The following is a 27,837-nucleotide window of genomic DNA, read 5'->3' on the forward strand; positions in this document are numbered from 1 at the left end:
TTCTGAGTTACTGAAGGCAAATAACTTACATCAGCTGTTAACTCATGATTAAATCTACCAATATTTTAATAGCGAGTTCAGTTCAGTTGCTCAGTTGTGTCCAACTCTTTGCAACCCCATGGACTGTAGCACGCCAGGCCTCCCTGTCCATCACCAGCTCCCAGAGTTTACTCAGACTCATGTCCATTGAGTCAGTGATGCCATCCAACCATCTCATGTCATCCCCTTCTCCCGCCTTCAATCTTTCCCAGCATCAGGGTCTTTTCAAATGAGTCAGCTCTTATCATCAGGTGGCCAACATATTGGAGTTTCAGCTTCAGCATCAGTCCTTCCAGTGAACACTCATGACCGATTTCCTTTAGAATGGGCTGGTTGGATCTCTTTGCAGTCCAAGGGACTCTCAAGAGTCCTCTCCAACACCACAGTCAAAAGCATCAATTCTTTGGCGCTCAGCTTTCTTTATAGTCCAACTCTCACATCCATACATGACTATTGGAAAAACCATAGCCTTGAGTAGATGGACCTTTGTTGGCAAAGTAATGTCTCTGCTTTTTAATATGCTGTCTAGGTTGGTCATAACTTGCCTTCCAAGGAGCAAGCATCTTTTAATTTCATGTCTGCAGTCACCATCTGCAGTGATTTTGGAGTCCCCAAAATAAAGTCAGTCAGTCACTGTTTCCAGTGTTTCCCCATCTATTTGCCATGAAGTGATGGGACCGGATAACATGATCTTAGTTTTCAGAATGTTGAGCGTTAAGCCAACTTTTTCACTCTCCTCTTTCACTTTCATCAAGCGGCTCTTTAGTTCTTCTTCACTTTCTGCCGTAAGGGTGGTATCATCTGCATATCTGAGGTTATTGATATTTCTCCCGGCAATCTTGATTCCAGCTTGTGCTTCTTCCAGCCCAGCGTTTCTCATGATGTACTCTGCATGTAAGTTAAATAAGCAGGGTGACAATATCCAGCCTTGATGTACTCCTTTTCCTATTTGGAACCATGTCCAGTTCTGACTGTTGGTTCCTCACCTGCATACAGGTTTCTCAAGAGGCAGGTCAGGTGGTCTGGTATTCCCATCTCTTTCAGAATTTTCCACAGTTTATTGTGATCCACACAGTCAAAGGCTTTGGCATAGTCAATAAAGCAGAAATAGATGTTTTTCTGGAACTCTCTTGCTTTTTCGATGATCCAGCAGATACTGGCAATTTGATCTCTGGTTCCTCTTCCTTTTCTAAAACCAGCTTGAACATCTGAAAGTCAAGTTATTAAATCTAATTTGAATCTTAGCCTTGGCTCTTCAAAATGAGGGGAGAAAACTAACAATTATTGAATTCATCTGGGGTCATTCATTTATCGTGCTAGGCCGATGAAAATGATTCATCATGGCATCTTTGACCATTGCCTGCCTTTGTACTGAATTTTCATTTTGACTAATTGTGCTTGACATATACAACTTAAATGTTTGACCTGATCTGTTATGGCAGGTGGCAGGCAGGTATCAGATGCTCTAATTGAGAACGGAGACTTTTTCCTTTATTGTACTAATTTAAATAATAAATAATAACACTTTTATTCTTATTTTAGTTATAAGGATATTTTTGAAATAAAATATTGATTGAATGTCATTACCTGTTACATGTTTTACTTTGGAAGGATATATACTAGATGTGATGGGGAATAGCTCCCCCTTGTGGCACATTTATTTTTGTTAGATGCTTAGATTGCCATGGTGAGCTCGACTTTTTGTTTGTTTTTTTTAATAAAAATTCACCAGAATTGAACCAGTAGTTTCTTCTGCTCTCACTCCCACATTTTTTTTTTTTACTATAGTAACTATCCTCTTGTTTGTTTGTTTGTTTTTTTTGGATTGATGATGATACTTGCTAGAAGCATCTATTATATCTTCTCTATTTAGCATGAGTTAACTATAATATATACTGTACCCTGGAGAAGGAAATGACAGTGCACTCCAGTGTTCTTGCCTGGAGAATTCCATGGACAGGTAACCTCGCGGGCTCCAGTCCAAAAGGTTGCAAAGAGTCATACACAACTGAGCGACTAAGCACATACTGTAAAGTATTCTGTGGAATTTTTAATATCTTGGGATGTTGATAGGCACACTAAAAGAAAACAGGTAAATAAGAGAAACAGATTTTGAAATTAAAACAGTTTGTCTAATGCTGGGCGAAATAAGTTTGTTTATTTTGAGTCTTCTCACAGCCTTTATAGCGTTTAATAGTGTGTGGTGAACCTCCCAACCAGAAGAGCTTTCCAAACTTACTGGACTATAGAGCCTTCTCTTCAGGAACTGGCATATCAGGGAGCACATTTTGGGAAACAGCATTATTTCAAGTGAGTCATTCCTAGTGGTTTTTTAAATTACATATGTCCAATTTGCTTCCCTTGTTGCAGCAATTTTTATAACTAAAATAAGAGAAAGCAGTATATTTTTGGCAATGTATTTCCTGTCATAAAGGCTACTTTTTTCTTTTGTAGCAAGCCAAATGTGTTTTTTGTTTTTGTTTTTAAAGATTATGTGAGGAATAATGAATAGGCTTTTAAACATAATCTAATTGAACAGTCCCTTTCCCATTAACCAAAACTGAGATTATGTTATTGACAGTTACTGACAGTGGGTAAGAAAAGTCTACTATTTCCTCCTCTCCCATTCCCCTTACTTCCCTTCATAACATTTATAGAGAATAAATGGAGTAAATAAAGGGAAGTATGAAAGTGTAGTCATGATGGTGGTAGGTTTTTTGTGGAGTGGAGGACTCTAGGGGAGGTTTAGGTTAAAAATGTTACATCTGTTGATAGCTTTTACAAATATAAAAATAAGTATCCTTTCTGCCTTTTATTATGTTGTCTTCTGAGAGGTATACCTTTTAAGGAATATATATATACCTTTTAAGGTATACCTTTAAAGGAAGCATATAGGATATGTTTTAATGCAGTGGTGTATGTTCATATTTTCAATTTTTTAACTGCATCAGAAAACTAATAATTTGATTAATGTTTACTGAAGCAAATACAGTGATCTTATGCAAAGTGTCATCAGGATGTGAGTATTTCCAGATAAGTGGATTTTTTGAATAATGGAAGCATACAGTTTTAAGGACCAAGATTTTATTGAAGATACCCTTTTGACTGAGGATTGTTGTTGTGCAGTTACTAAGTTGAGTCTGACTCTTTGAGACCCTAAGGACTGCAGCATGCTAGGCTTCTCTGTCCTTCACTGTCTGCCAGAGCTTGCTCAGACTCTCTGAGTCAGTGATGCCATCCAACCATCTCATCCTCTGTCGCCCTCTTCTCCTCCTGCCTTCAGTCTTTTCCAGCATCAGGGTCTTTTCCAATGAGTCAGCTCTACACATTAGGTGGCCAAAGTATTGGAGCTTCAGCTTCAGCATCAGCATCAGTCCTTCCAGTGAATATTCAGGGTTGATTTCCTTTAGGATTGACTGGTTTGATCTCCTTGCAGTCCAAGGGACTCTTCTCCAGCACCACAGTCCAAAAGCGTCCATTCTTTGGCATTCAGCCTTCTTTATGGTCCAACTCCCACATCCATACATGACTACTGGAAAAACCATACCTTTGACTGTGGGGACCTTTGTCAGCAAAGTGATGTCACTGCTTTTTAATACGCTGTCTAGGCTTGTCATTTTCTTCCAAGGAGCAAGTGTCTTTTAATTTCATGACTGAGCATATTCAACATAATTTATGTTTTTATTTCCATTTAGATTTGTCCTTATGGTATTATAATTTCGATGAGCTAGGGCAGCTGCAGTTGTGTATACCTCTTGCCACTCCTTTCCCTTGTAATTGTGGTTTCTTATCCTTAATGATTTTTGATATTAACTGGAATTATGCCAAGTGTAGAAACATATATGTAAGAAGAGTATCCTCATATGAATCATGGACTTTGTGACATTTATTTTAACTATTTAGATATTCTTTCAGCTCTTACCTTTTTCCTTTTCCCATCCCACTGCTCTTGAATTGTAACTGTTGGATAAATTATTTTTGGATAATTGAGACTTTTTTTCTAATGATTATTGTAGATTTCTTTTTGTTCCATGCTACAGAGGAAACTTAATTATTTGCTGTATAATATTTCATTATTACAGATGTCATGTAAATCAAAGCATACTATTTTTTTTTGTGAGAAGTGTGTGATTATATTCTTATATCTCAAGTTTCATCAAGAAGTATATATGTTTGAGTTTGAATATGTGTAGATTTCCATGTTTGAAACATTAATTGTTCAAATAAATTTATTTTATGTTTGAATTATTGGGTTATTAATCTAGAAAGTGTAAGTGTTAGTTGCTCAGTCATGTCCCACTCCTTGACCCTATGGACTGTAGCCCGCCAGGCCCCTCTGTCTATGGAATTCTCCAGGCAAGAATACTGGAGTGAGTTGCCATGCCCTTCTCCAGGGGATCTTCCCCAACCAGGAATCAAACCCCGGGTATCCTGCAGTGCAAGTTTTTTACGATTAATAATTGGTAATTATTTACCAATTGCAAATTATAAATTCTTTACCAGTAATCATATCAGATCAGATCAGTTGCTCAGTCGTGTCCGACTCTTTGTGACCCCATGAATCGCAGCACGCCAGGCCTCCCTGTCCATCACCAACTCCTGGAGTTCACTCAGACTGACGTCCATCGAGTCAGTGATGCCAACCAGCCATCTCATCCTCTCTCGTCCCCTTCTCCTTCTGCCCCCAATCCCTCCCAGCATCAGAGTCTTTTCCAATGAGTCAACTCTTCGCATGAGGTGGCCGAAGTACTGGAGTTTCAGCTTTAGCATCATTCCTTCCAAAGAAATCCCAGGGCTGATCTCCTTTAGAATGGACTGGTTGGATCTCCTTGCAGTCCAAGGGACTCTCAAGAGTCCTCTCCAGCACCACAGTCCAAAAGCGTCCATTCTTTGGCATTCAGCCTTCTTTATGGTCCAACTCTCACATCCATACATGACCACAGGAAAAACCATAGCCTTGACTAAACGGACCTTTGTTGGCAAAGTAATGTCTCTGCTTTTGAATATGCTATCTAGGTTGGTCATAACTTTCCTTCCAAGGAGTAAGCGTCTTTTAATTTCATGGCTGCAGTCACCATCTGCAGTGATTTTGGAGCCCAAAAAAATAAAGTCTGACACCGTTTCCACTGTTTCCCCATCTATTTCCCATGAAGTGATGGGACCAGATGCCATGATCTTCGTTTTCTGAATGTTGAGCTTTAAGCCAACTTTTTCACTCTCCACTTTCACTTTCATCAAGAGGCGTTTTAGTTCCTCTTCACTTTCTGCCATAAGGGTGGTATCATCTGCATATCTGAGTTTATTGATATTTCTCCCGGCAATATTGATTCCAGCTTGTGTTTCTTCCAGTCCAGCGTTTCTCATGATGTACTCTGCATATAAGTTAAATAAAGAGGGTGACAATATACAGCCTTGACGTAGTCCTTTTCCTATTTGGAACCAGTCTGTTGTTCCATGTCCAGTTCTATCTGTTGCTTCCTGACCTCCATACAAATTTTTCAAGAGGCAGATCAGGTGGTCTGGTATTCCCATCTCTTTCAGAATTTTCCACAGTTTATTGTGATCCACACAGTCAAAGGCTTTGGCATAGTCAGTCAAGCAGAAATAGATGTTTTTCTGGAACTGTCTTGCTTTTTCGATGATCCAGCAGATGTTGGCAATTTGATCTCTGGTTCCTCTGCCTTTTCTAAAACCAGCTTGAGCATCAGGAAGTTCACGGTTCACATATTGCTCTTGGAGAATTTTGAGCATTACTTTACTAGCGTGTGAGATGAGTGCAATTGTGCGGTAGTTTGAGCATTCTTTGGCATTGCCTTTCTTTGGGATTGGAATGAAAACTGACCTTTTCCAGTCCTGTGGCCACTGCTGCGTTTTCCACATTTGCTGGCATATGGAGTGCAGCACTTTCACAGCATCATCTTTCAGGATTTGGAATAGCTCAACTGGAATTCCATCACCTCCACTAGCTTTGTTTGTAATGATGCTTTCTAAGGCCCACTTGACTTCACATTCCAGGATGTCTGGCTCTAGGTCAGTGATCACACCAAAGTGATTATCTGGGTCATGAAGCTCTTTTTTGTACAGTTCTTCTGTGTATTCTTGCCACCTCTTCTTAATATCTTCTGCTTCTGTTAGGTCCATACCATTTCTGTCCTTTATCGAGCCCATCTTTGAATGAAATGTTCCTTTGGTATCTCTGATTTTCTTGAAGAGATCTCTAGTCTTTCCCTATTGTTTTCCTCTATTTCTTTGCATTGATCACTGAAGAAGGCTTTCTTATCTCTCCTTGCTATTCTTTGGAACTCTGCATTCAGATGTTTTATCTTTCCTTTTCTCCTTTGCTTTTCGCTTCTCTTCTTTTCACAGCTATTTGTAAGGCCTCCGCAGACAGTCATTTTTCTTTTTTGCATTTCTTTTCCATGAGGATGGTCTTGATCCCTGTCTCCTGTACAATGTCACGAACCTCAGTCCATAGTTCATCAGGCACTCTATTTATCAGATCTAGGCCCTTAAATCTATTTCTTACTTCCACTGTATAATCATAAGGGATTTGGTTTAGGTCATACCTGAATGGTCTAGTGGTTTTCCCTACTTTCTTCAATTTAAGTCTGAATTTGGCAATAAGGAGTTCATGGTCTGAGCCACAGTCAGCTCCTGGTCTTGTTTTTGCTGACTGTATAGAGCTTCTCCATCTTTGGCTGCAAAGAATATAATCAGTCTGATTTCGGTGTTGACCATCTGGTGATGTCCATGTATAGCGTCTTCTCTTGTGTTTTTGGAAGAGGGTGTTTGTTATGACCAGTGCATTTTCTTGGCAAAACTCTATTAGAGTTTGCCCTGCTTCATTACGTATTCCAAGGTCAAATTTGCCTGTTACTCCAGGTGTTTCTTGACTTCCTACTTTTGCATTCCAGTCCCTTATAATGAAAAGGACATCTTTTTTGGGTGTTAGTTCTAAAAGGTCTTGTAGGTCTTCATAGAACCGTTCAACTTCAGCTTCTTCAGCGTTACTGGTTGGGACACAGACTTGGATTACTGTCATATTGAATGGTTTGCCTTGGAAATGAACAGAGATCATTCTGTTGTTTTTGAGATTGCATCCAAGTACTGCATTTCGGACTCTTTTGTTGACCATGATGGCTACTCCATTCTGAGGGATTCCTGCCCGCAGTAATAGATATAATGGTTCTTTATTATTCTGAGCCACCAGGGAAGCCACAAGAATATTAGAGTGAGTTGCTATTTCCCCTTCCAGGGCATCTTCCCAACCCAGGTATTGAACCTGTATTTCCTGCTGTGTAGGTAGATTCTTTACCCAATTAGTATTAAAAGTTGTATTAATATGAAGTTGCTCAGTCTTGTGCAACTCTTTGTGTTCTGAACCCATGGACTGAGCCTATCAGGCTCCTCTGTCCATAGCATTTTCTAGGCAAGAGTATTGGAGTGGGTTGCCATTTCCTTCTCCAGGAAGGAATTAAATGGTGTGTATTAAATGGTATGTAATTAAAAGTTACATTACACTGTGTTTTATTTTAATTGGCGGTGTGCATGCATGAATGCTAAGTCACTTCAGTCGTGTCTGACTGTTTGTGACCCTGTGGACTGTAGCCTGTCAGGCTTCTCTGACATGGGATTCTGCAGGCAAGAATACTGGAGTGAGTTGCCATGCCCTCCTCCAAGGGATCTTCTTGACCCAGGGATTGAACTCACATCTTTTAATGTCTCCTGCATTGGCAGGTGGTTTCTTTACCACTAGTGCCACCTAGGAAGCCCCTAATTGGGGTATAGTTGATTTATATTATTATTAGTTTCAAGTGACATAATAGTGCTTCAGTTTCTTTAGATTATATTCCATTTTAAAGCTCTTATAAAGTATTGTCTGTATTGCACATGGTGTACATTATTCCCTTGTAGCTTATTTATTTTATACATAGTAGTTTGTACTTAACTCCCTGCCTCAGTCTTGCTCGTCCCCCTCCCCCCCCACCCCATAGGTAACCACTAGTTTTCTGTATCTATGAGTCTTTCTTTTTTGTTATATTCATTAATTTTTTAGATTCCTTATATAACTAATAACATACATAGTATTTATCTTTCTCTGACTTATTTTACTTAGTAATATCACTCAAGTCTATCCATGTTGTTGCAAATAGAAAAAAATGTATTCTTTTTATAGCTGAATAGCGTTCAGTGTGTGTGTGTGTGTGTGTCTTTGAATGTGTACATATATACATACACACACCATGTCTTTGTTACCCATTCATCTGTTGTTGGACACTTGGGTTGCATTCATATCTTGGCTGTTGTAAATAATGCTGCTTTCAACCTTGGGATGCATTTATTTTTTTGAATTAGCGTTTTCATTTTTTTTAATATATACCCATGAATGAAATTGCTAGTTTTTTGAGGAACCTCTGCTGTTTTCCACAGTGGCTACACCAATTTACATTCACATTAATAGTGTACAAAGGTTCCTTTTTCTTCACATCCTCTCCAACATTTGTTATTTTTGATCTTTTTGATGATAGCCCTTTTGACAGGTGTGAAGTGATGTTTCACTGGAGTTTTGATTTGCTTTTTCCTGATGATTAGTGATGTTGAACATCTTTTCTTGTGCCTTTTGGCCATCTATATATCTTTTTTGTAAGTTCAGGTCTGGGCATTTTTTAATTGAGTTACACTGTATTTTAAAATGCAGATTACTTTCTCAAGCTAAGATTGTGATGAATTTAATTTTTAAAATTTAGTTTTAAATTTAAATATATTTATATCCATTCTATTGAGGCATCAGATTATTGTCTTTAATATTTGGAGAATCAATGTTTAGAAGAAAATTCTTTTTTGTTTTAAACCCGATAGCTAAGTATGTGCAATTTATATAGAGGCCATACTTTCTAGTGGAATGTATGTGTGGATTGCTTTTTGTTTGTTTGGTTTTGCTGTGAACTGTTTCACGTGAGGGGTCTTGGTTCCCCTATCAGGGACTGAACCTGGACCCTTGGCAGTGAGAGATCATGGAGTCTAACCACTGGACCACCAGAGAATTACTTATCTGTGGTTTTAGTAGTGGACAAACAAAAGTACTTTACAGTTTTAGCACATTTTGGTGAAAAGGGAAGGGACTTGTGCTTTTATTATAGCAAATTATATGTGTAAATGAATTTTACATATATATGTATTTTTCCATGAGATGACAAGAAATATGAAGATTCAAGTACCATATTTAACATTATAATCCAACATGTAGAGTCTGTATTTACTTTATTCTTTAAAATTTAGTTTTTTCCATATATCCTTTGAAATATTTATGAATTTTAATAGGACAGACTTCAAAAAATCATCAACAAATATAGTGTTGTTTTAGGGGTGTCAAACATAGGAGAGGAGGAAAAATCACATTTGTTTTAATCTATTGTGTTAAAGTTTTTAACATTTAGATCTGTACTAATTTAGACATGTGTTTCCTTTTATTTTACTTTCAAACAAAGAACAACATATGTAAACTTGGAAATTAATGTAAAAGTGGAAATTTGAATGAAATGAGATGGCTAGGTCAGTAATGTTCTCTTCAGTCAGTGAAATAATCATTCCAATCTAAAATAGCAACATCTGGATAAATCAAAGTACTTAAGTTATAAAATATATCTTTAATATTACCACCAAAGAAGCTTTACCCATTCTTGCTGTTACTAAATGTTGCATGTTTTTACTTAACATTTAAACACAGAAATTTTATTCAAAGAGGGCTGAATGTTAAACTTGTTAATAGTAGCTCTGTTTTTCTAATTATTAACAGTATTTATCCTCCTCTACAGTTAAATAATGTTATAGTAGGTTCTTTTTTTAATGTTTTAGAATGGAAGTAGTTATTTGAATTGCATGGAAACCACTTGGTAGACTCCAAAGTCTATTTCAGTTAGAGAAATAAATTATTTCATGTATAGTTTGGCCTGTTTTTACCTATTAAATAAACTGTAATATTTCAGATTAATATTTCCTCAGAGAAGATTGTCTCTGACTCCTAAATCTCTCCAAGCACTAAAGAGCATCCTTTCCTTATTAGTCTGTCTTTTGAATGTGTGTCAGTTCAGTTCAGTCGCTGAGTCGTGTCCGACTGTCTATGACCATCCCAGGCCTCCCTGTCCATCACCAGCTTCAGTAGTTTACTCAGACTCATGTCCATTGAGTTGGTGATGCCATCCAACTATCTCTTCCTCTGTCGTCCCCTTCTCCTCCTGCCTTCAGTCTTTCCCAGCATCAGGGTCTTTTCAAATGAGTCAGTTCTTCGCATCAGGTGGCCAAAGTATTGGAGTTGCAGCTTCAACATCAGTCCTTCCAATGAACAGTCAGGACTGATCTCTTTAGGATGGACTGGTTGGATCTCCTTGCAGTCCAAGGGACTCTCAAGAATCTTCTCCAACACCACAGTTCAAAAACATCAATTCTTTGGCACTCAGCTTTCTTTATAGTCCAACTCTCACATCCATACATGACTACTGGAAAAACCATCGCCTTGAGTAGACGGACCTTTGTTGGCAAAGTAATATCTCTGCTTTTTAATGTGCTGTCTAGGTTAAACCGGTCGTAACTTTTCTTCCACCATCTGCAGTGATTTTGGAGCCCAAAAATAAAGTCTGTCACTGTTCCACTGTTTCCCCATCATTTACTATGAAGTGATGGGACCGGATGCCATGATCTTCGTTTTCTGAATGTTGAGTTTTAAGCCAACTTTTTCACTCTTTCATCAAGAGGCTCTTTAGTTCTTCACTTTCTGCCATAAGGGTGGTGTTATCTGCATATCTGAGCTTATTGATATTTCTCCTGGCAATCTTGATTCCAGCTTGTGCTTCTTCCAGCCCAGTGTTTCTCATGATGTATTCTGCATATAAGTTAAATAAGCAGGGTGACAATATCCAGCCTTGACGTGCTCCTTTTCCTATTTGGAACCAGTCTGTTGTTCCATGTCCAGTTCTAACTGTTGCTTCCTGACCTGCATACAGATTTCTCAAGAGGAAGGTCAGGTGGTCTGGTATTCCCATCTCTTTCAGAATTTTCCACAGTTTATTGTGATTGTCACAGTGAAGGCTTTGGCATAGTCAATAAAGCAGAAATAGAAGTTTTCCTAGAACTCTCTTGCTTTTTTGATGATTCACCGAATGTTGGCAGTTTGATCTCTGGTTCCTCTGCCTTTTCTAAAACCATCTTGAACATCTATAAGTTCTTGGCTCATGTATTGTTGAGGCCTGGCTTGGAGAATTTTGAGCATTACTTTACCAGCATGTGAGATGAGTGCAATTGTGCAGTAGTTTGAGCATTCTTTGGCATTGCCTTTCTTAGGGATTGGAATGAAAACGGACCTTTTCCAGTCCTGTGGCCACTGCTGAGTTTTCCAAATTTGCTGGCATATGGAGTGCAGCACTTTGACAGCATCATCTTTTAGGATTTGAAATAGCTCAACTGGAATTCTATCTCCTCCACTATCTTTGTTCGTAGTGATGCTTCCTAAGGTCCACTTGACTTCACATTCCAGGATTTCTGGCTCTAGGTGAGTGATAACACCATCGTGATCATCTGGGTCATGAAGATCCCTTTTGTACAGTTCTTCTGTGTATTCTTGCCACCTCTTCTTAATATCTTCTGCTTCTGTTAGGTCCATACCATTTCTGTCCTTTATCGAGCCCATCTTTGCATGAAATGTTCCCTTGGTATCTCTAATTTTCTTGAAGAGATCTTTAATCTTTCCCATTCTATTGTTTTCCTCTGTTTCTATGCACTGATCACTGAGGAAGGCTTTCTTATCTCTCCTTGCTATTCTTTGGAACTCTGCATTCAAATGGGTATATCTTTAGTTTTCTCCTTTGCCTTTTGCTTCTCTTCTTTTCACAGCTATTTGCAAGGCCTTCTCAGACAGCCATTTTGCTCTTTTGCATTTCTTTTTCTTGGGAATGGTCTTGATCCCTGTCTCCTGTACAATGTCATGAACATCTGTCCATAATTCATCAGGCACTCTGTCTGTCAGATCTAGTCCCTTAAATCTATTTCTCACTTTCACCGTAGAAACAGAAGGGATTTTATTTAGGTCATACCTGAATGGTCTAGTGTGTGTATTCCAGGTCTGAATGTGTGTATTCTTACATATACTCTCTTGGAAAGAAAAGAGTCCAGCAGGCCATCCATTCATTTGACTTTTGTTTTAAGAGTATGTTAAAAGTACCCGTTTCCTTGTAAGAGGTCTTATATTCAGTTGTGTTGCAGAAGGATTCTCTCACTGGAAATTCCTCCTTCTTCAAGTTAATTCGTTGATAATTGAGTCACTGCGCAAATCATTAAGTTGATCATTGTTGATACTGTGATACAGTAGAATGACCCAGATGGATAGCAAAGACTGGATTCTGGGTTTTCTAGAACTGGTTAACAGTTTAGACAGTAATCGAAATTTACACAAGACGAAGATGTTTGAATCACAGAAAATTAACTTAATTGTGTGAAGTGTAAATCCTGCCTCTCAAATATGTCTTGTAAATCAAATGATACATTTCAAAGCACTTGAAAACTTGTGTTTAACAACAGAAGGTGTTTGATTTCAGTGAGGTATTTATGAATTTTAATACAAGTCTTTTAATTTTAATCAGTCTCTCAGAAAATCATGCTCATTTGCAGATCCAGTACTGAAGCCACGATCTCAGAATCAGCTAACAAAATTGATACCAATCCTGATAATTTTGCTAAATTTTAAGTTGATATTTTTGGCTTTGTTAGACTGCATTACAGAAATGCATAACAGTGATTAATTTTACTTTTGTGGTACTGTTAGTATATCTAAACATCTAGAGCCTAAATATTGTTGTAACGTCAGATACTCACTTTCAGTTCTGTCAGTATTGGAGACGCTGGGAACTTTGGGAGGCAGGAGAAAGATCAGACCATGAGTACAAAATGGGCACACACACCCCAGCTTTTTTTTTTTTTTTGTAACTTGAAGAATTTGGGTAACGTTTTATATTTCTGAGAAGTGAATTTATGGCACTTCATGAAAACTTAACTTTGAAATTCTGGTAAATGAACTTATTAAGGAAATAATGTATCATTGATAACACCGGTTTGCTTATTATTCTAAAAAATAAAATTATCTAGTGTTTTAGTCAAATATTCTGTTAAGATAGAACTTTAATTGTCCCGTTTTTGATGTAGGTGGGGGCTTAGATACTTTGATACATAATGTGTTTACCAACTGCGGGTGTAGGGATTCATCTTGTGATCTGAACATATTTTAGAGTCTGTGTCCCTGATGTGATGAAAATTTACTCATCTAGATTTACCTGGTGTATGGGACTTCACATTTTAAAACTGGAATAGACCCAGGTAAACTGAGACAGTGTTATTTCCCTAAAGTTAGTGGCCATAAAGGCTAATCCAGAGAAAAAGATGTTTATTTATGAAAGGAATTTGTTTTGCTTTAAAGATACTTGTGTTTACTAGCGTTAGCATGTGAGGGTTCTCTGTAAGGTCTGGATGTACTTTTGAAATTTAGGACCAATGATTCTTGAGGTATAGCCTCTTTTATTTTGGTTTAAATTTGAATGATAACCATTTGCTTACACTGTACAGGTGGCTTTACATAATTACTGTTTTCTTTAGAAATCTGAGATCAGTCTTTCCAGTTAAAGAAACTAAAACTGAAGGAATTTAACTGATTTCTACCAGCATAACTGGTAGATAGCAAATGTAGATTTGGAGCCTAGGACTTTTGGTTCTCCAGCTCTAGTAGGTTTTCATCAGAGAAGTATAAACTGAATCTTAGATTAATAAGCTGAGATCTAGAAAGGAACATAATTCCTTTTTGACATACAAAGTACTGATGATGGTTAAATGCACTGTTTTCAGAGGGTCTGTTTTTGAAAATTCTAACAAAAAGGTATGAACCATTTAGGAAAATATAGGTATAGGAACTTTTGAATATAATTTCAGTAGCATTATAGATCAAATAATAAACTGTTGAAAGGAGGAACTATATTGTCGGGAAGTATGCTGTTTATCTCAACTCTGTTTTCATAAGCAGTGTGTAGTAATAACTAGAGAAGGTAAAATGCCTCAATTTTGTGTAGATTTTTTTTTTGTTGTTTGTTTTACTGTTTGTAACAGGCTTTTTTGTTTTATTTTGCTTGCCTCACATTTTGTTTTAAAAATCTGAGACAGCATACATAATTTAGGATTATGCAGTGGTAACAGGAATTGTCTTATGTTTAATGTAATTAAATCCATATCCTTCAGGTAAAAAGAACATATTCTCACGGTACTTATAGAGCTGGCCCAATGAGACAAATCAGCTTGGTGGGAGCAGTTGATGAAGAAGTGGGAGATTACTTCCCTGAGTTCCTTGACATGTTGGAAGATTCACCATTTTTAAAAGTAAGAGAAAACAATGTGAAGCAGTCTAAGTCATGGGTGTTAACTTTCATGCTACAAGTGATTCAAATCATGGCTTCTTCAGAATTATAAAATTTTTGATTTCAGTTGATTTGGCAGGAAGGGAAGAAGAGGTGAGAAACTAAAAGTAATTCTTGTGTGTGTGTGTGTGTAACTCTCAGGTACTAATTCTAATAGCAAAGCTGAGTGGTAGATCAGAAAATGATACTTGCCTGTAGCTGCCACTTTAGGAAAATAAGTTCCATTGGTTTATCACCTTTTTATAAACTTGAGTGCCAGAGGATTTAAGAAGTACAGGATAGATGCTTCCCACAGTGTTTGCAACTGGGGAGTGACAGTTTGGGTGTGTGGAAAACTGGCCTGGCAAGTTGTATAACTGTATTTCAGCTTTGGAGATCCTAGCTGGGTTGGGCAAACCAGTTAAACTTTCTGGGCTTCAGTGTCCTCATCAATAAAATAAGGTATTTAAACAATGCAGCTTTAAGACCGCTTTAAATTCTTTAAATGATTTTGAGCCGGATTCTGTTTTCTTTCTTCCTTTCCTCCCTTCCTTTTTTCCCTTCCTCCTTTATTTTTTCCTCCCTTTCTTCCTTTTTCTTTCTTTTCCCAGCAGTTCCTACATTCCAGAAAATATTTCTTCTTATGGGCTGCTAGCACTGTCCTATTGAGAGAAAAATCTCTGAACTATGTAGTTAGGTCAGTTATTTAATCAGTAATTCAGAGGTCAAAGTGTGACAAGATTAGTTTATCTCTAATACTTGCTACATATTCTGTAGAACATTTCTCTCTCTCTCTCTGTCTTTTTAACTTCTCACTCAATTTTCTAGCCTATGTGTGTATATATATCTTTTCCTTTTTCATCCTACTCCATTTTCCTTTTATTTCCTTTTTTGTTCCTTTTAAACCATTGGTTCCTTGTCTGTTTCTCCCAGCTAGGGACATGGAATTTGGTTGCATTTGAGTGGTATTTTAAAAATACCATCATTTCTTTTACAACATAGCATTTCCTTTATATTCTCAGAATTGAATTAGAAGTTTCAAGCCTCGTTCAAATTTATTTTTAAAAATTTCTTAAGATAATAAGCTTTCAAGACTTGTAGCTGCAATGCAAGATGCTAGAATAAATGGAACTATATCAGAGTTTTGAGTGACTATAAATTAGACCTAGCATTCTATTCATACTTAGTCAAACAAGTGGAACCAAAATGCCATGAAACTTTTAGTTAAGCAAAAATTCATAAGTTTTCTAAAATATATATATACATAGTTTAGAAACATAAACTGAAATGGGAGCACCAAATGTGAAATAGAAAAAGTGAAACAAGCTAAATAAAAATTAAAGATCATCATACTATTGTTTTTAAATATGGCTGCTTCATTAGAATCACATTTGGAACTTTGGAGAAGGGGGAAAAAAAATGCCTGGGCATTTATATTTGACAAAAAAATTACAAGATAATTCAGTTGTGCATCTGGAAAACAGGAAATTAACATGCGATACAGTTTTTTTTAACTAAAGTACAGATTTTGTTCAAATTTCAGAACATTTTAAGCTAGTGTCCATTATTTGTTTTCATGCGTTATTTTTAAGAGTCCACATCATATTTAATTGCATTGAGCAGCTACCGCTGCATGCAGCAAATTCTGATAAATTCTTTTTTTCATTTTTATTTTGTTACAGATGTTTTCTAATTTTCCTTGTTATGGCTTCTTAGATACACCTGTCATTTAAAAGTGGATGCTTAATTTCCAAATAGATGGGTTTTTAAAAGTATGTTTGATGTTAATTTCTCACTTAAATGCTTTTTTTCCTATAATCACCATCTTTTAACTTTATTGAGGCTTTTCCAATGGTAAGTCAAAGATTTCTCTTGGTAAATATCACATTGTACTTGAAAATATGTGAGTTATTTTCAGATACCTTTTGATATTGATTTCTAACATAATTCCACAGTGATAAGAGAACAGATTATGTATGATTTCAATACTTTCAGATGATGAAATTTTTGCACTGTTTTATGTCTTGGGATATGTTCCAGTTTCTCCTGGTTTATATAGTCTGTGGGAACTTGAATAGGATTTGTATCTCATTGTGTGAAAATTCAATAAATCTTAATTATTTTGAATTGGTTCATGGTGCTTTTCAGGTCTCCTGTATTCTTCTACTTTTCTGTCTATTAATTTTATTAATTTTTGAGAGTTTGATATTGAAACTACAACTAAAAATCTTTATTTACTTAAAAAACTATAATATATACTAGAACTATATGTAACTTTGTTCTGTATTTTCTAAGTCTCCTGTAAATGTTATCATACTTTCATAATTTAAGAAATAAAGAAGAAAAAAATCATTTAAATATTTATATTTCAGATTTTAATTTTAAAAGTAAATGAGCTAAATAAATGCATTCTTTCTGGAGAGATGTAATTTGACAACCTCCCCTTTTTGAAAAGGGGGGTAAAGTTTATAAATACCCATTTTTTCACCATTCAATGGACAGTGACTCTTGGTCATTTCTCGGTTGCTCCTGTTTTCAAAGATTTTAATCCCTGGTTTTAGACCAGCAACCTCTTTAAGAAACTACTACATAGAAATAAATTTTAATTTTGGTTTAGTTTTCCTCTTTGTTCTGTTAGGTTTTAACTACTCAAAGAGGTAACCCTCTTTTATCTGAGGTATCCATTTTTTAAAACTCAGTTGGTCATTTTTATAGATTGTCATGGAAGATAACTTGCTTATTTTGCCAATTTGTTAACATTATATTGTCAGGTTGATTTATTTTTCTTCCTTGGTTCTTGCCTCGTCGCAATAAAAATTTGCAACGACTGAGTAAAGGGTTTAAGACAACTGACAAGTTACAGCTCAGTTCAGCTCAAGCAGGCAGATCTTTTATTAGACAGACACCCCCAAACCATGAGAGCAGGCCCACCCCAAAGGAGTCTTCCTTTTCCATCTGGGTTCCCCCTTTTTATACTTCCAGTTTCTTCCTTTGGGTTATGCCCTCTGCAAAATAGGGCTTGTACTCACCACCAATCAATGAAAGGGAATGCAAATGGGCATACAACACAACACAAGGCCGATTGACAATTGCAAGTCATATAACAGTGGCTGTGTTGTTGATATCTTTCTAAAATTCAGTCCCTTAAAATCAGATATAGTATTTTTATGAACCCTTAATGAGCTCCTAACTGCCTAAGATTACTTGGGGAAGACCCTGTGGTTATTTTGTATCCACTGTGGGCCTAGTGCCCATGTGCAGGAGTTGGAAAAGTCTCTGGTTAATTTTGTAGCATATCTGTACACTCGCCTATGTGTGTCTATGCTATGCTATGCTATGCTAAGTCACTTCAGTTGTGTCCGACTCTGTGCGACCCCATAGACGGCAGCCACCAGGCTCCCCCGTCCCTGGGATTCTCCAGGCAAGAACACTGGAGTGGGTTGCCATTTCCTTCTCCAGTGCGTGAAAGTGAAAAGTGAAATCGAAGTCGCTCAGTCATGTCCGACTCTTAGCGACCCCATGGACTGCTGCCTACCAGGCTCCTCCATCCATGGGATTTTCCAGGCAAGAGTATGGGTTTTAGAGATCAGCTTGTATCCCTTTCAGCCAGGCCACCCCTTGTGCTCATGCTTAACTTCCTGCTTAACAATATGACCCATATATTTGGTAAAAAGAGTAACAAATGATGAATACAGTGAATCATACCTCTTGCAGAATTGGAGAAGTGGGGGAAACCATCCAAGAATAATTACTCTCTTGATGTATCTGAAATAGAATATTTTGAAGGTAAACTTATGAATATATAGAAATATATTTAAAACAGGTACCTAATTCAAATGTATATATGAAATTTTGTGAAGGACACAGTAGTCTTTAATGTATATTTGAAGATTCGTTTTAAAAAATAATCGATTTCTATGTCATTATTTGCCTCTAGTGTACACTGCCCTGGGGGACACTATCTAGTTTAAAATTAGAGAGTCGGAAAGATAGTGATGATGGTCCCATCATGTGGGTGCGCCCGGGAGAACAGATGATCCCTGTGGCTGACATGCCAAAGTCACCTTTCAAAAGGAAAAGGTATGTTGGATACAAATGTTTATTGCTGGGAATGAGTGGTTATACATTGTTATGTATGCATTTGTTTAAAGTTGGAGGAAGAAGATAGGGAAAGTTTAGAGCATAATTGAAATGTAAATTCAAAAATGGTTATCCATGCTGATATAATTTCTTATAAATATCAAATATAAATAAAACATGAAAAATACAGGCAAATGACAAATTGTAACCAGAGATGGGAAAAAATGTCATTCACAACAGGGACATTATAACCTGTATTGGAATAAATTGAATAAATATTCAGAAACAAATTTAAATAATATTTTAAGAAAATAAAACATCTATGGAGAATATAAAAAAAGATCTAAGCAGATGTTTAGATCTGTACTCTGAATTGAATACAAATGGTAGTCCTTTAGAATTTTAGGATTCATTTGGACTCACACTTCCAGCACTGGATAAAATAATTTTAAAATTCATATGGAATAACAAAGTCAGCAAATAGTCTAGAAAGCTGTGAAAGAGAAGATACATGTGAGGGGGGACCTCATCTTACTCAACGTTAAAAATTACCATAAAGGTCAAAAAGATCACTGGAATAGGATAGAGTACACAAATAGATCAAAGTATAATGGGAACTTAAAAAAAGATAAATGGGGAAAAAAAAGTTTATTTAATGAATAATGCTGGCATAATTGGAAGTCCATTTGAAGGGAAACCAAGCCATAACCCCAGTGTTATATAGCAAGTAAGGGACTTGAACATAATAAGTAAAAAAAAGAATAAAAATATCAGAATAAAAAGCTTAAGAGAGACCTTCCTAAACAAAGATGCAAGAATGTAATGGTGATACTATTGTGAGAAAAAAGACATCAACACAACAAAGCTCAAAACTGGATATTTGTAATGTGACAGACTAAAGATAATATACAAAGAGCATTTCTAAATGAGAAGAAAAATGTGGGGAAAAAAAAAAAAAACCCAATAGATAAATAGGCCCTAGGTAGTCAATCGTATATTCACTTCAGTTCAGTCGCTCAGTCGTGTCAGACTCTTTGCGACCCCATGAATCGCAGCATGCCAGGCCTCCCTGTCCATCACCAGCTCCCGGAGTTCACTCAGACTCACGTCCATCGAGTCAGTGATGCCAACCAGCCATCTCATCCTCTGTCGTCCCCTTCTCCTCCTGCCCCCAATCCCTCAGAGCATCAGGGTCTTTTCCAATGAGTCAGCTTTTTGCATGAGGTGGCCAAAGTATTGGAGTTTCAGCTTTAGCATCAGTCTTTCCATTGAACACCCAGGACTAGTCTCCTTTAGGATGGACTGTTTGGATCTCCTTGCAGTCCAGGGGACTTTTAAGAGTCTTCTCCAACACCACAGTTCAAAACCATCAATTCTTCAGCGCTCAGCTTTCTTTGCAGTCCAACTCTCACATCCATACATGACCACAGGAAAAACCATAGCCTTGACTAGATGGACCTTTGTTGGCAAAGTAATGTCTCTGCTTTTGAATATGCTATCTAGGTTGGTCATAAGTTTCCTTCCAAGCAGTAAGCGTCTTTTAATTTCATGGCTGCAGTCACCGTCTGCAGTGATTTTGGAGCCCCCAAAGATAAAGTCTGACGCTGTTTCCACTGTTTCCCCATCTATTTCCCATGAAGTGATGGGACCAGATGCTATGATCTTTGTTTTCTGAATGTTGAGCTTTATCACTCTCCTCTTTCACTTTCATCAAGAGGCTTTTTAGTTCCTCTTGACTCTCTGCCATAAGGGTGGTGTCATCTGCATATCTGAGCTTATTGATATTTCTCCCAGCAATCTTGATTCCAGCTTGTGCTTCTTCCAGTCCAGTGTTTCTCATGATGTACTCCACATATAAGTTAAATAAGCAGGGTGACAATATACAGCCTTGATATACTCCTTTTCCTATTTGGAACCAGTGTGTTGTTCCATGTCAAGTTCTAACTGTTGCTTCCTGACCTACATATAGGTTTCTCAAGAGGCAGATCAGGTGGTCTGGTATTCCCATCTCTTTCAGAATTTTCCGCAGTTTATTGTGATCCATCCACACAGTCAAAGGCTTTGGCATAGTCAATAAAGCAGAAATAGATGTTTTTCTGGAACTGTCTTGCTTTTTCGATGATCCAGCAGATGTTGGCAATTTGATCTCTGGTTCCTCTGCCTTTTCTAAAACCAGCTTGAACATCTGGAAGTTCATGGTTCACGTATTGCTGAAGCCTGGCTTGGAGAATTTTGAGCATTACTTTACTAGAGTGTGAGATGAATGCAATTGTGCAGTAGTTTAAGCATTCTTTAGCATTGCCTTTCTTTGGGATTGGAATGAAAACTGACCTTTTCCAGTCCTGTGGCCACTGCTGAGTTTTCCAAATTTGCTGGCATATTGCTTTGCTTTTCGCTTCCCTTATTTTCACAGCATCATCTTTCAGGATTTGAAATAGCTCAACTGGAATTCCATCACCTCCACTAGCTTTGTTCGTAGTGATGCTTTCTAAGGCCCACTTGACTTCACATTCCAGGATGTCTGGCTCTAGGTGAGTGATCATACCATTGTGATTATCTGGGTCATGAAGCTCTTTTTTGTACAGTTCTTTTGTGTATTCTTGCTACCTCTTCTTAATATCTTCTGCTTCTGTTAGGCCATACCATTTCTGTCCTTTATCAAGCCCATCTTTGCATGAAATGTTCCCTTGGTATCTCTAATTTTCTTGAAGAGACCTTTAGTCTTTCCCATTCTGTTGTTTTCCTCTATTTCTTTGCATTGATCGCTGAGGAAGGCTTTCTTATCTCTCCTTGCTATTCTTTGGAACTCTGCATTCAAATGGGTATGTCTTTCCTTTTCTCCTTTGCTTTTCGCTTCCCTTATTTTCACAGCTATTTGTAAGGCCTTCCCAGACAGCCATTTTTCTTTTTTGCATTTCTTTTCCATGGGGATGGTCTTGATCCCTGTCTCCTGTACAATGTCACAAACCTCTGTCTGTGGTTCATCTGGCACTCTATCTATCAGATCCAGTCCCTTAAATCTATTTCTCACTTCCACTGTATGATCATAAGGGATTTTATTTAGGTCATACCTGAATGGTCTAGTGGTTTTCCCCACTTTTTTAAGTCTGAATTTGGCAATAAGGAGTTCATGATCTGAGCCACAGTCAACTCCTGGTCTTGTGTTTGCTGACGATATAGAGCTTTTCCATCTTTGGCTGCAAAGAATATAATCAAGCTGATTTTGGTGTTGACCATCTGGTGATGTCCATGTGTAGAGTCTTCTCTTGTGTTGTTGAAAGAGTGTGTTTGCTATGACCAGTGCATTCTCTTGGCAAAACTCTATTAGCCTTTGCCCTGCTTCATTCCGTACTCCAAGGCCAAAATTGCCTTTTATTCCAGGTGTTTCTTGACTTCCTACTTTTGCATTCCAGTCCCCTATAATGAAAAGGACAGTTTTTTGGGCGTTCGTTCTAAAAGGTCTTGTAGGTAGGTTTTCATAGAACCGTTCAACTTCAGCTTCTTCAGTGTACTAGTTGGGGCATAGGCTTGGATTACTGTGATATTGAATGGTTTGCCTTGGAAATGAACAGATGATTCAGTCATTTTTGAGATTGCATTAAAGTACTGCATTTCAGACTCTTTTGTTGACCATGATGGCTACTCCATTTCTTCTAAGGGATTCCTGCCCACAGTAGTAGATATAATGGTCATCTGAGTTAAATTGACCGATTCCAGTCCATTTTAGTGTGCTGATCCTAGAATGTCAACGTTCACTCTTGGCATCTCCTGTTTGACCACTTCCAATTTGCCTTGATTCATGGACCTGACATTCCAGGTTCCTATGCAATATTGCTCTTTAGAGCATTGGACCTTGCTTCTATCACCAGTCACATCCACAGCTGGCTATTGTTTTTGCTTTGGCTCCATCCCTTCATTCTTTCTGGAGTTATTTCTCATCGCTTCTCGGCCTTTTGGCTAAGGTCAAGTGTGGAGTTACTTCTCCAATTGTATATTAAGTGTATGTTAAGAGAATTATGGGATATTGTTTTTACCCATTACATTGGCAGAAACTATTAATAGAGATTATATTACAGGGTGGTAGGTATGTGAGGAAACAGGGTCATATATATTATTGGTCAATGGGTGAGCTTCTGTAATAATTTTTTTAAATCATTTTTTAAAAGTAAAATAGCTCATAAAGCTTAACACACACACACACTCTCTCTCTCTTTCTCTTTGAACTATGATCCATACTTTTGGGACTCTGTCCCCAAAAATAAATGCACTGAAGGTAAATATATAAGAATGTTAGTTGCACCATTTATTATAGTGAGATTGAGTATAAAATGATCTCATTGTCCATTATTAGAATGGTTGAATTCATTTTGGTATATTCCTATGAAAGAATGGGGCTTCCCTGGTGGTTCAGCTGGTAAAGAATCTGCCTGCAATGCGGGAGACCTGGGTTTGATTCCTGGGTTGGGAAGATTCCCGTGGAGAAGGGAACAGCTACCCACTCTGGTATTCTGGCCTGGAGAATTCCATGGACTGTATATAGTCATGGGGTTGCAAAGAGTCGGACACAACTGAGTAACTTTCACTTTCACTTATAGAAGAACGCAATGAAATAGTTAATTTCATAGTATGAATTTTGTCTTTTGCGCTGAAAGAATATCTGATGAAAAGAGCTAAATGTAGAGTATATGTTAAGTAAGATTCTATTGTTATGAAAAGAAATAAAAAACGTGTATAAGAGTATATATATGTAAGCACAGAGAAAAGTGTAGAAAAATGTACATTAGGTTAACATTGTTGGGAATGGAGTAGGTGATCCTGGGGGAAGTAATATCTTTTTTTTTTTACATATGTAAAGATGATCTCTCTTTATTATTTAAAAAAAAATAGGGGAAAATGGTGATAGAGTGAAATGTAGGTTACGTGAGAGCATGGACAATGTTGTGCTTGTTACTAATGTCTCTAGCACCAAAACAAAATGCCTGGTGGTTAATAAATAAATTTTTGTTGAATCAAATTTTTACAAGTTCATTTTTAAGTTGGGAGTAAATGGTAAACTTGGTATGTATTTCAATGATTAATTTAAATTTATCAATCATTTAGAGAATCCAAAGGCCTCTCCCCAGAACAATGCAGATGTACATAGACTGTTACATGTAATTTAAGGGAGTTCACCAGCCCCTTGAGGAACTCAAGGATTAAAATCCATGGTATATATGGTCATTTCCCATCACATTATAGTCTTACCAACTGATGAGAACATTGCCTTAGGCACTGTGCCAAATGCTTTTGTTTTTTGCAAATGCTTTTAATAAGTCTCAATTCATTAGAATGTGGTATAATGAGAGCAGACTTGCTTGTTTGAAAACCTGTTAGCTTTTCACAGAAAGCAACATCATCGTCTAGCTTTCTGATATCTGTAAAACATTAATCACAAACAGGAAAAAAGGATATTAAAGCATTGCATATGTGTCTGTGTGTCTCTGTGAATGTTTGTATAAAACTTTTAAGACAAGAGTGCGCAAAGAGCAGTGAAGTAGTAGAGATTGAGGGTGGGAAATAAAGAGAAACAAAAGGAAGAGTGACTCTAGGGGATAGACTAGGATGAGATAAGAAAATAATGGGGGCAATCCTGATTTGTCTGTGTGAGCAAAAGAAAAATCATACAGGCTGATAAATAAGATGATGACTCCCAAAGTAAATTCTTCTCACCCTGTTCCCCTTCTGCAGCAAAATTTGAGAGGGTTTCTGCAGTGCGTGAGGCTAGGTGGTAAACAGTTTCTGTATACGTATGGATTCTAGAAGGTGCGTGGTGGAGGAGAGGGCCAGTGGAAGATGTCTGTTCTCCACAGTGGAGCTAAAGTGTTTTCTGTTCCCTCCTACTTCTGGTAAACTATGTGTGTTTTATGGAAGCACTTATTGCCAAGTGTTTTCTTGCTGTTTATATTTCGGTATTTCTCCCATAAGAATATAAACTCCCTCAAGAATAAGGAATTTGTCTTATTCACTGCTGTTTTGTTGACTAGGTCTAATGCCCAGGTAGTACCTGACTTACAGTAGGTAAATATTAATGCATTTTAAAAAGTTAAACCTGTGAATGCCTTAATACAAACGTTTGAAGGCAGTTAAGCCTTAATATTTAAGCCTACCTCTGTCTCTTTATCTACATATATATATGTAATTTTTTTTTAAACAGAACTACCAATGAAATAAAAAACCTGCAGTACCTACCTCGAACTAGTGAGCCCCGTGAAATGCTCTTTGAAGACAGAACAAGAGCTCATGCAGATCATATAGGACAAGGTTTTGAACGACAGACTACAGCTGCTGTTGGAGTGTTGAAGGCTGTGCACTGCGGAGAGTGGTATATGTTAACTACTGCTATTTAATGGCTTCGAAACTTTTTCTTGAGAAGTTTTTCAGTAATTCTTCCTAATGTGGGGAAAAAGATTTAATTTTCCTGTATTTGGATATTGTTTTTGTGTAATTGCACTAAAGATTTTCAGCTGATAGAATCTAGATTCTGTCTTTTGGATTTGACTGAAATAGTTTGATTTTCTACGTGACTGGAGTTGAAAACAGTTGTCTTACATACAGTAATGGAAAACCCAAGGTTCACTTGGTGCTTACTATATGTCCATTTACAAATGTTCAGTTAATTTTCTCTGCTTTTTGGCTCATAGTTTTTACACAAAGAGACTAAGGACTCAGGACTATCAAGTAGTATCATAGTCATATAGCTCATAAGTGGTAGAGCTCAGTCTGATTTCAGAACTGACTCTAGCTTCTTGTGTTTTTTCTTTATACTGTTTTAACTTGCTGTCTTTTTCAGGTTTGGTATCTATTAAGTGTTTGTTTACCTTAGTATATTAAGGTAAACAATCCAGCTTTGCTTGCAAATGTTACTAAATCTTTTGATAGATTAGAAAAAATGGATAATTTTCTTAAGGAAAATGGGTAATATACTTAAGGTGGTTGTCTCATACATTAAGAGAATTTCCATTTACTAAATTGATCAAACCTGTAGAGCAAAGCTATATTTATACTATAAGGTAACTTTGGTCAATTAGGTTTTATTTTCAAATTGGGTATTGTTTGGGTATGAAACTTAAGTTGAAATATGCTATTTTGCTTATTAAAGCAGTTGAATTAAATAATTAGAATGTAAGAAAGTTTTCTAAGTAAAAACAAACTAATTCTGAAAATATAAAGTGTCAATATTGTTGCATAGATTTCTAAGATGTTTTGAATAATATGGCCTGTATTTTCTACATGAGGAAATTGTATTTTCAGGAGTTGTGAATACAAAATTGACCCTATGTTCAAAAGAGAAAATTTAAAGTAATGTGTTATAAATTAATACTGAATGGGGAAGCCAGTGTAAACTGACTTTTTTCCTTAACATAAATGAAGGAAGCTTTATCAATTTCAGATATGCAAAGTAGCTAGTACCAAGCTAACGCTATGAGTTCTTTAGGAAAATGATGTTAATAATTTATTAGTTTATGATTCAATAATAATAATTTATAATTGTGTTTAAGTTAAATGGTAATATCTATGGTGATTCCCATACAGTTTCAAAGCTCTTACTATAATCTGGTTTAAAATGCTAATTTTGTCAAAGAGTAAAGGCAAATTTGTTTGTGGAAATCATTACAACAAACCCATTTCAAATTAACGGGATTTTTCTTGAATGTTTGGTAAAAAGATTTAAGAGTGGCATCAAAATTTATTAGAGTGAAATCTGATTTATAGATAGTACTCAATAAAGTTAGCCACATATTTATATTTTTCCTCAGAGATAAATGTTCTTGCTTCTTGGCCTTAACTTTATTTAAATCTCTTTCAAGTTTAATTATTGTTCGTGTTTGCTTTTTCTCCACTTTATATGTGATTTGATGTTGGAGATTGTTTCCTGTCCTTCATAGGTCCATCATAGTTCACTATAGTGACTGAACTAAAAAGTACTTGAATCTAGCAATTTCACAGTGAAAAAGCCTATTGTCAAATTATAAATATATTAGGGACCAGATTTAAGAATATTCTTGAGATAGATTTTGGAATGAGATGTTGCTAGTTATGAATTTTCTCACTTTTGTAAAATACAGTTTACTTTATCTACCAGTGCTGCTTTGATCTCTTAGTATTATACTAAAGATGGTAAGAAAATAATTTGGTTGATACTTTAAGATGGTTTCATGGCTCTGATGCAAACACGGTTTATGATCGCTTTATTATTGATTCTTGCTGTTAACTTAAGCTATACTAAGGAAATTGGAGCACTGTCTTAGTGTTCTTAACTTAGCATTTTGAGTTCTTTTTTTCTCAAGGAGACATTAGGTATTAGATTCTTGATTTTATCTTAGAGCCTGGCTTAACAGAATTTGAGATAAAAGACTTCAATTGATTTAGACTATAAAGAGATCTTTGGAGAAGGAAATGGTAACCCACTCCAGTATTCTTGCCTGGAAAATCCCATGGATGGAGAAGCCTGGTAGGCTACAGTCCATGGGGTCGCAAAGAGTCTGACACGACTTCACTTTCACTTTCATAAAGAGATCTTAAACTAGATAGACTTGTGAAGTGTTGGTCAATTTTATATCACTTTTTAGTATTAGTAAGACAGAATTCACATAGATTTATAAATTTAAGGTTGCCTCTTTGAATTCAGTTTTTTGAAAAATCAACTACTGGAATATAATTTATATTCAATAATACAAAACTTGTTATAAATATACAGTTAGATGTGTTTTCACTAATATATACAGCCATGTTAACCACTTTCAGAACTAAAATATAGACCATTTTGTTTTTCTTGTATCCCTTGACAGTTAATCTCTCCCCATTCTTACTCTAACTTGAGACATTTATTAACCTATTTTTTGTCTTTGTAGGTTAGCATTGCCTAGTCTAGAATCTCATGTAAATAGAATCATATATTGTCTGACTTCTTTCACTCATCATGATGGTTTTTAGATTTATCTAAAATCTAAAATTTAGTGTTAGGTGTCTTAGTAGTTCATTCCTTCTTGTTGCTGAGTGGTATATCATTGTATGGATATATCACAATTGATTTATCCAGTCACCTGATGATACACATTTGAATTGTTTCCAGTTTGGGGTTTTTATGAATAAAGTTCTTATGAACATTTCCTTACAAGACTTTGTGTGCACATATAACTTCATTTCAGTAAATACATAGACATGGAATTACAGGGTCTTAGAATAAGGTAAAATAATTGTGTGTAGAGATAATACTAAGTCTACAAAAGAAGTACTAGAATTTATCTAAGTC

General features: G+C 36.5%; 1 protein-coding gene across 1 annotated transcript in view; it reads left to right on the forward strand.

Annotated features, from left to right (window-relative positions):
- The window catches only part of RSBN1L (round spermatid basic protein 1 like), an 88,493-nt gene that overhangs the window by 53,016 nt on the left and 7,640 nt on the right, over positions 1-27,837 (forward strand). Inside the window, exons 4-6 of the mRNA XM_070369673.1 lie at positions 14,311-14,448; positions 18,403-18,545; positions 24,739-24,906. Of these exons, the coding sequence (XP_070225774.1) occupies positions 14,311-14,448; positions 18,403-18,545; positions 24,739-24,906 (449 nt within the window). The remainder of the gene's footprint in view (positions 1-14,310; positions 14,449-18,402; positions 18,546-24,738; positions 24,907-27,837) is intronic.

Source organism: Bos mutus, chromosome 4 (genome assembly GCF_027580195.1).
Source record: "Bos mutus isolate GX-2022 chromosome 4, NWIPB_WYAK_1.1, whole genome shotgun sequence".
In the NCBI taxonomy this organism is placed as follows: Eukaryota; Metazoa; Chordata; class Mammalia; order Artiodactyla; family Bovidae; genus Bos; species Bos mutus.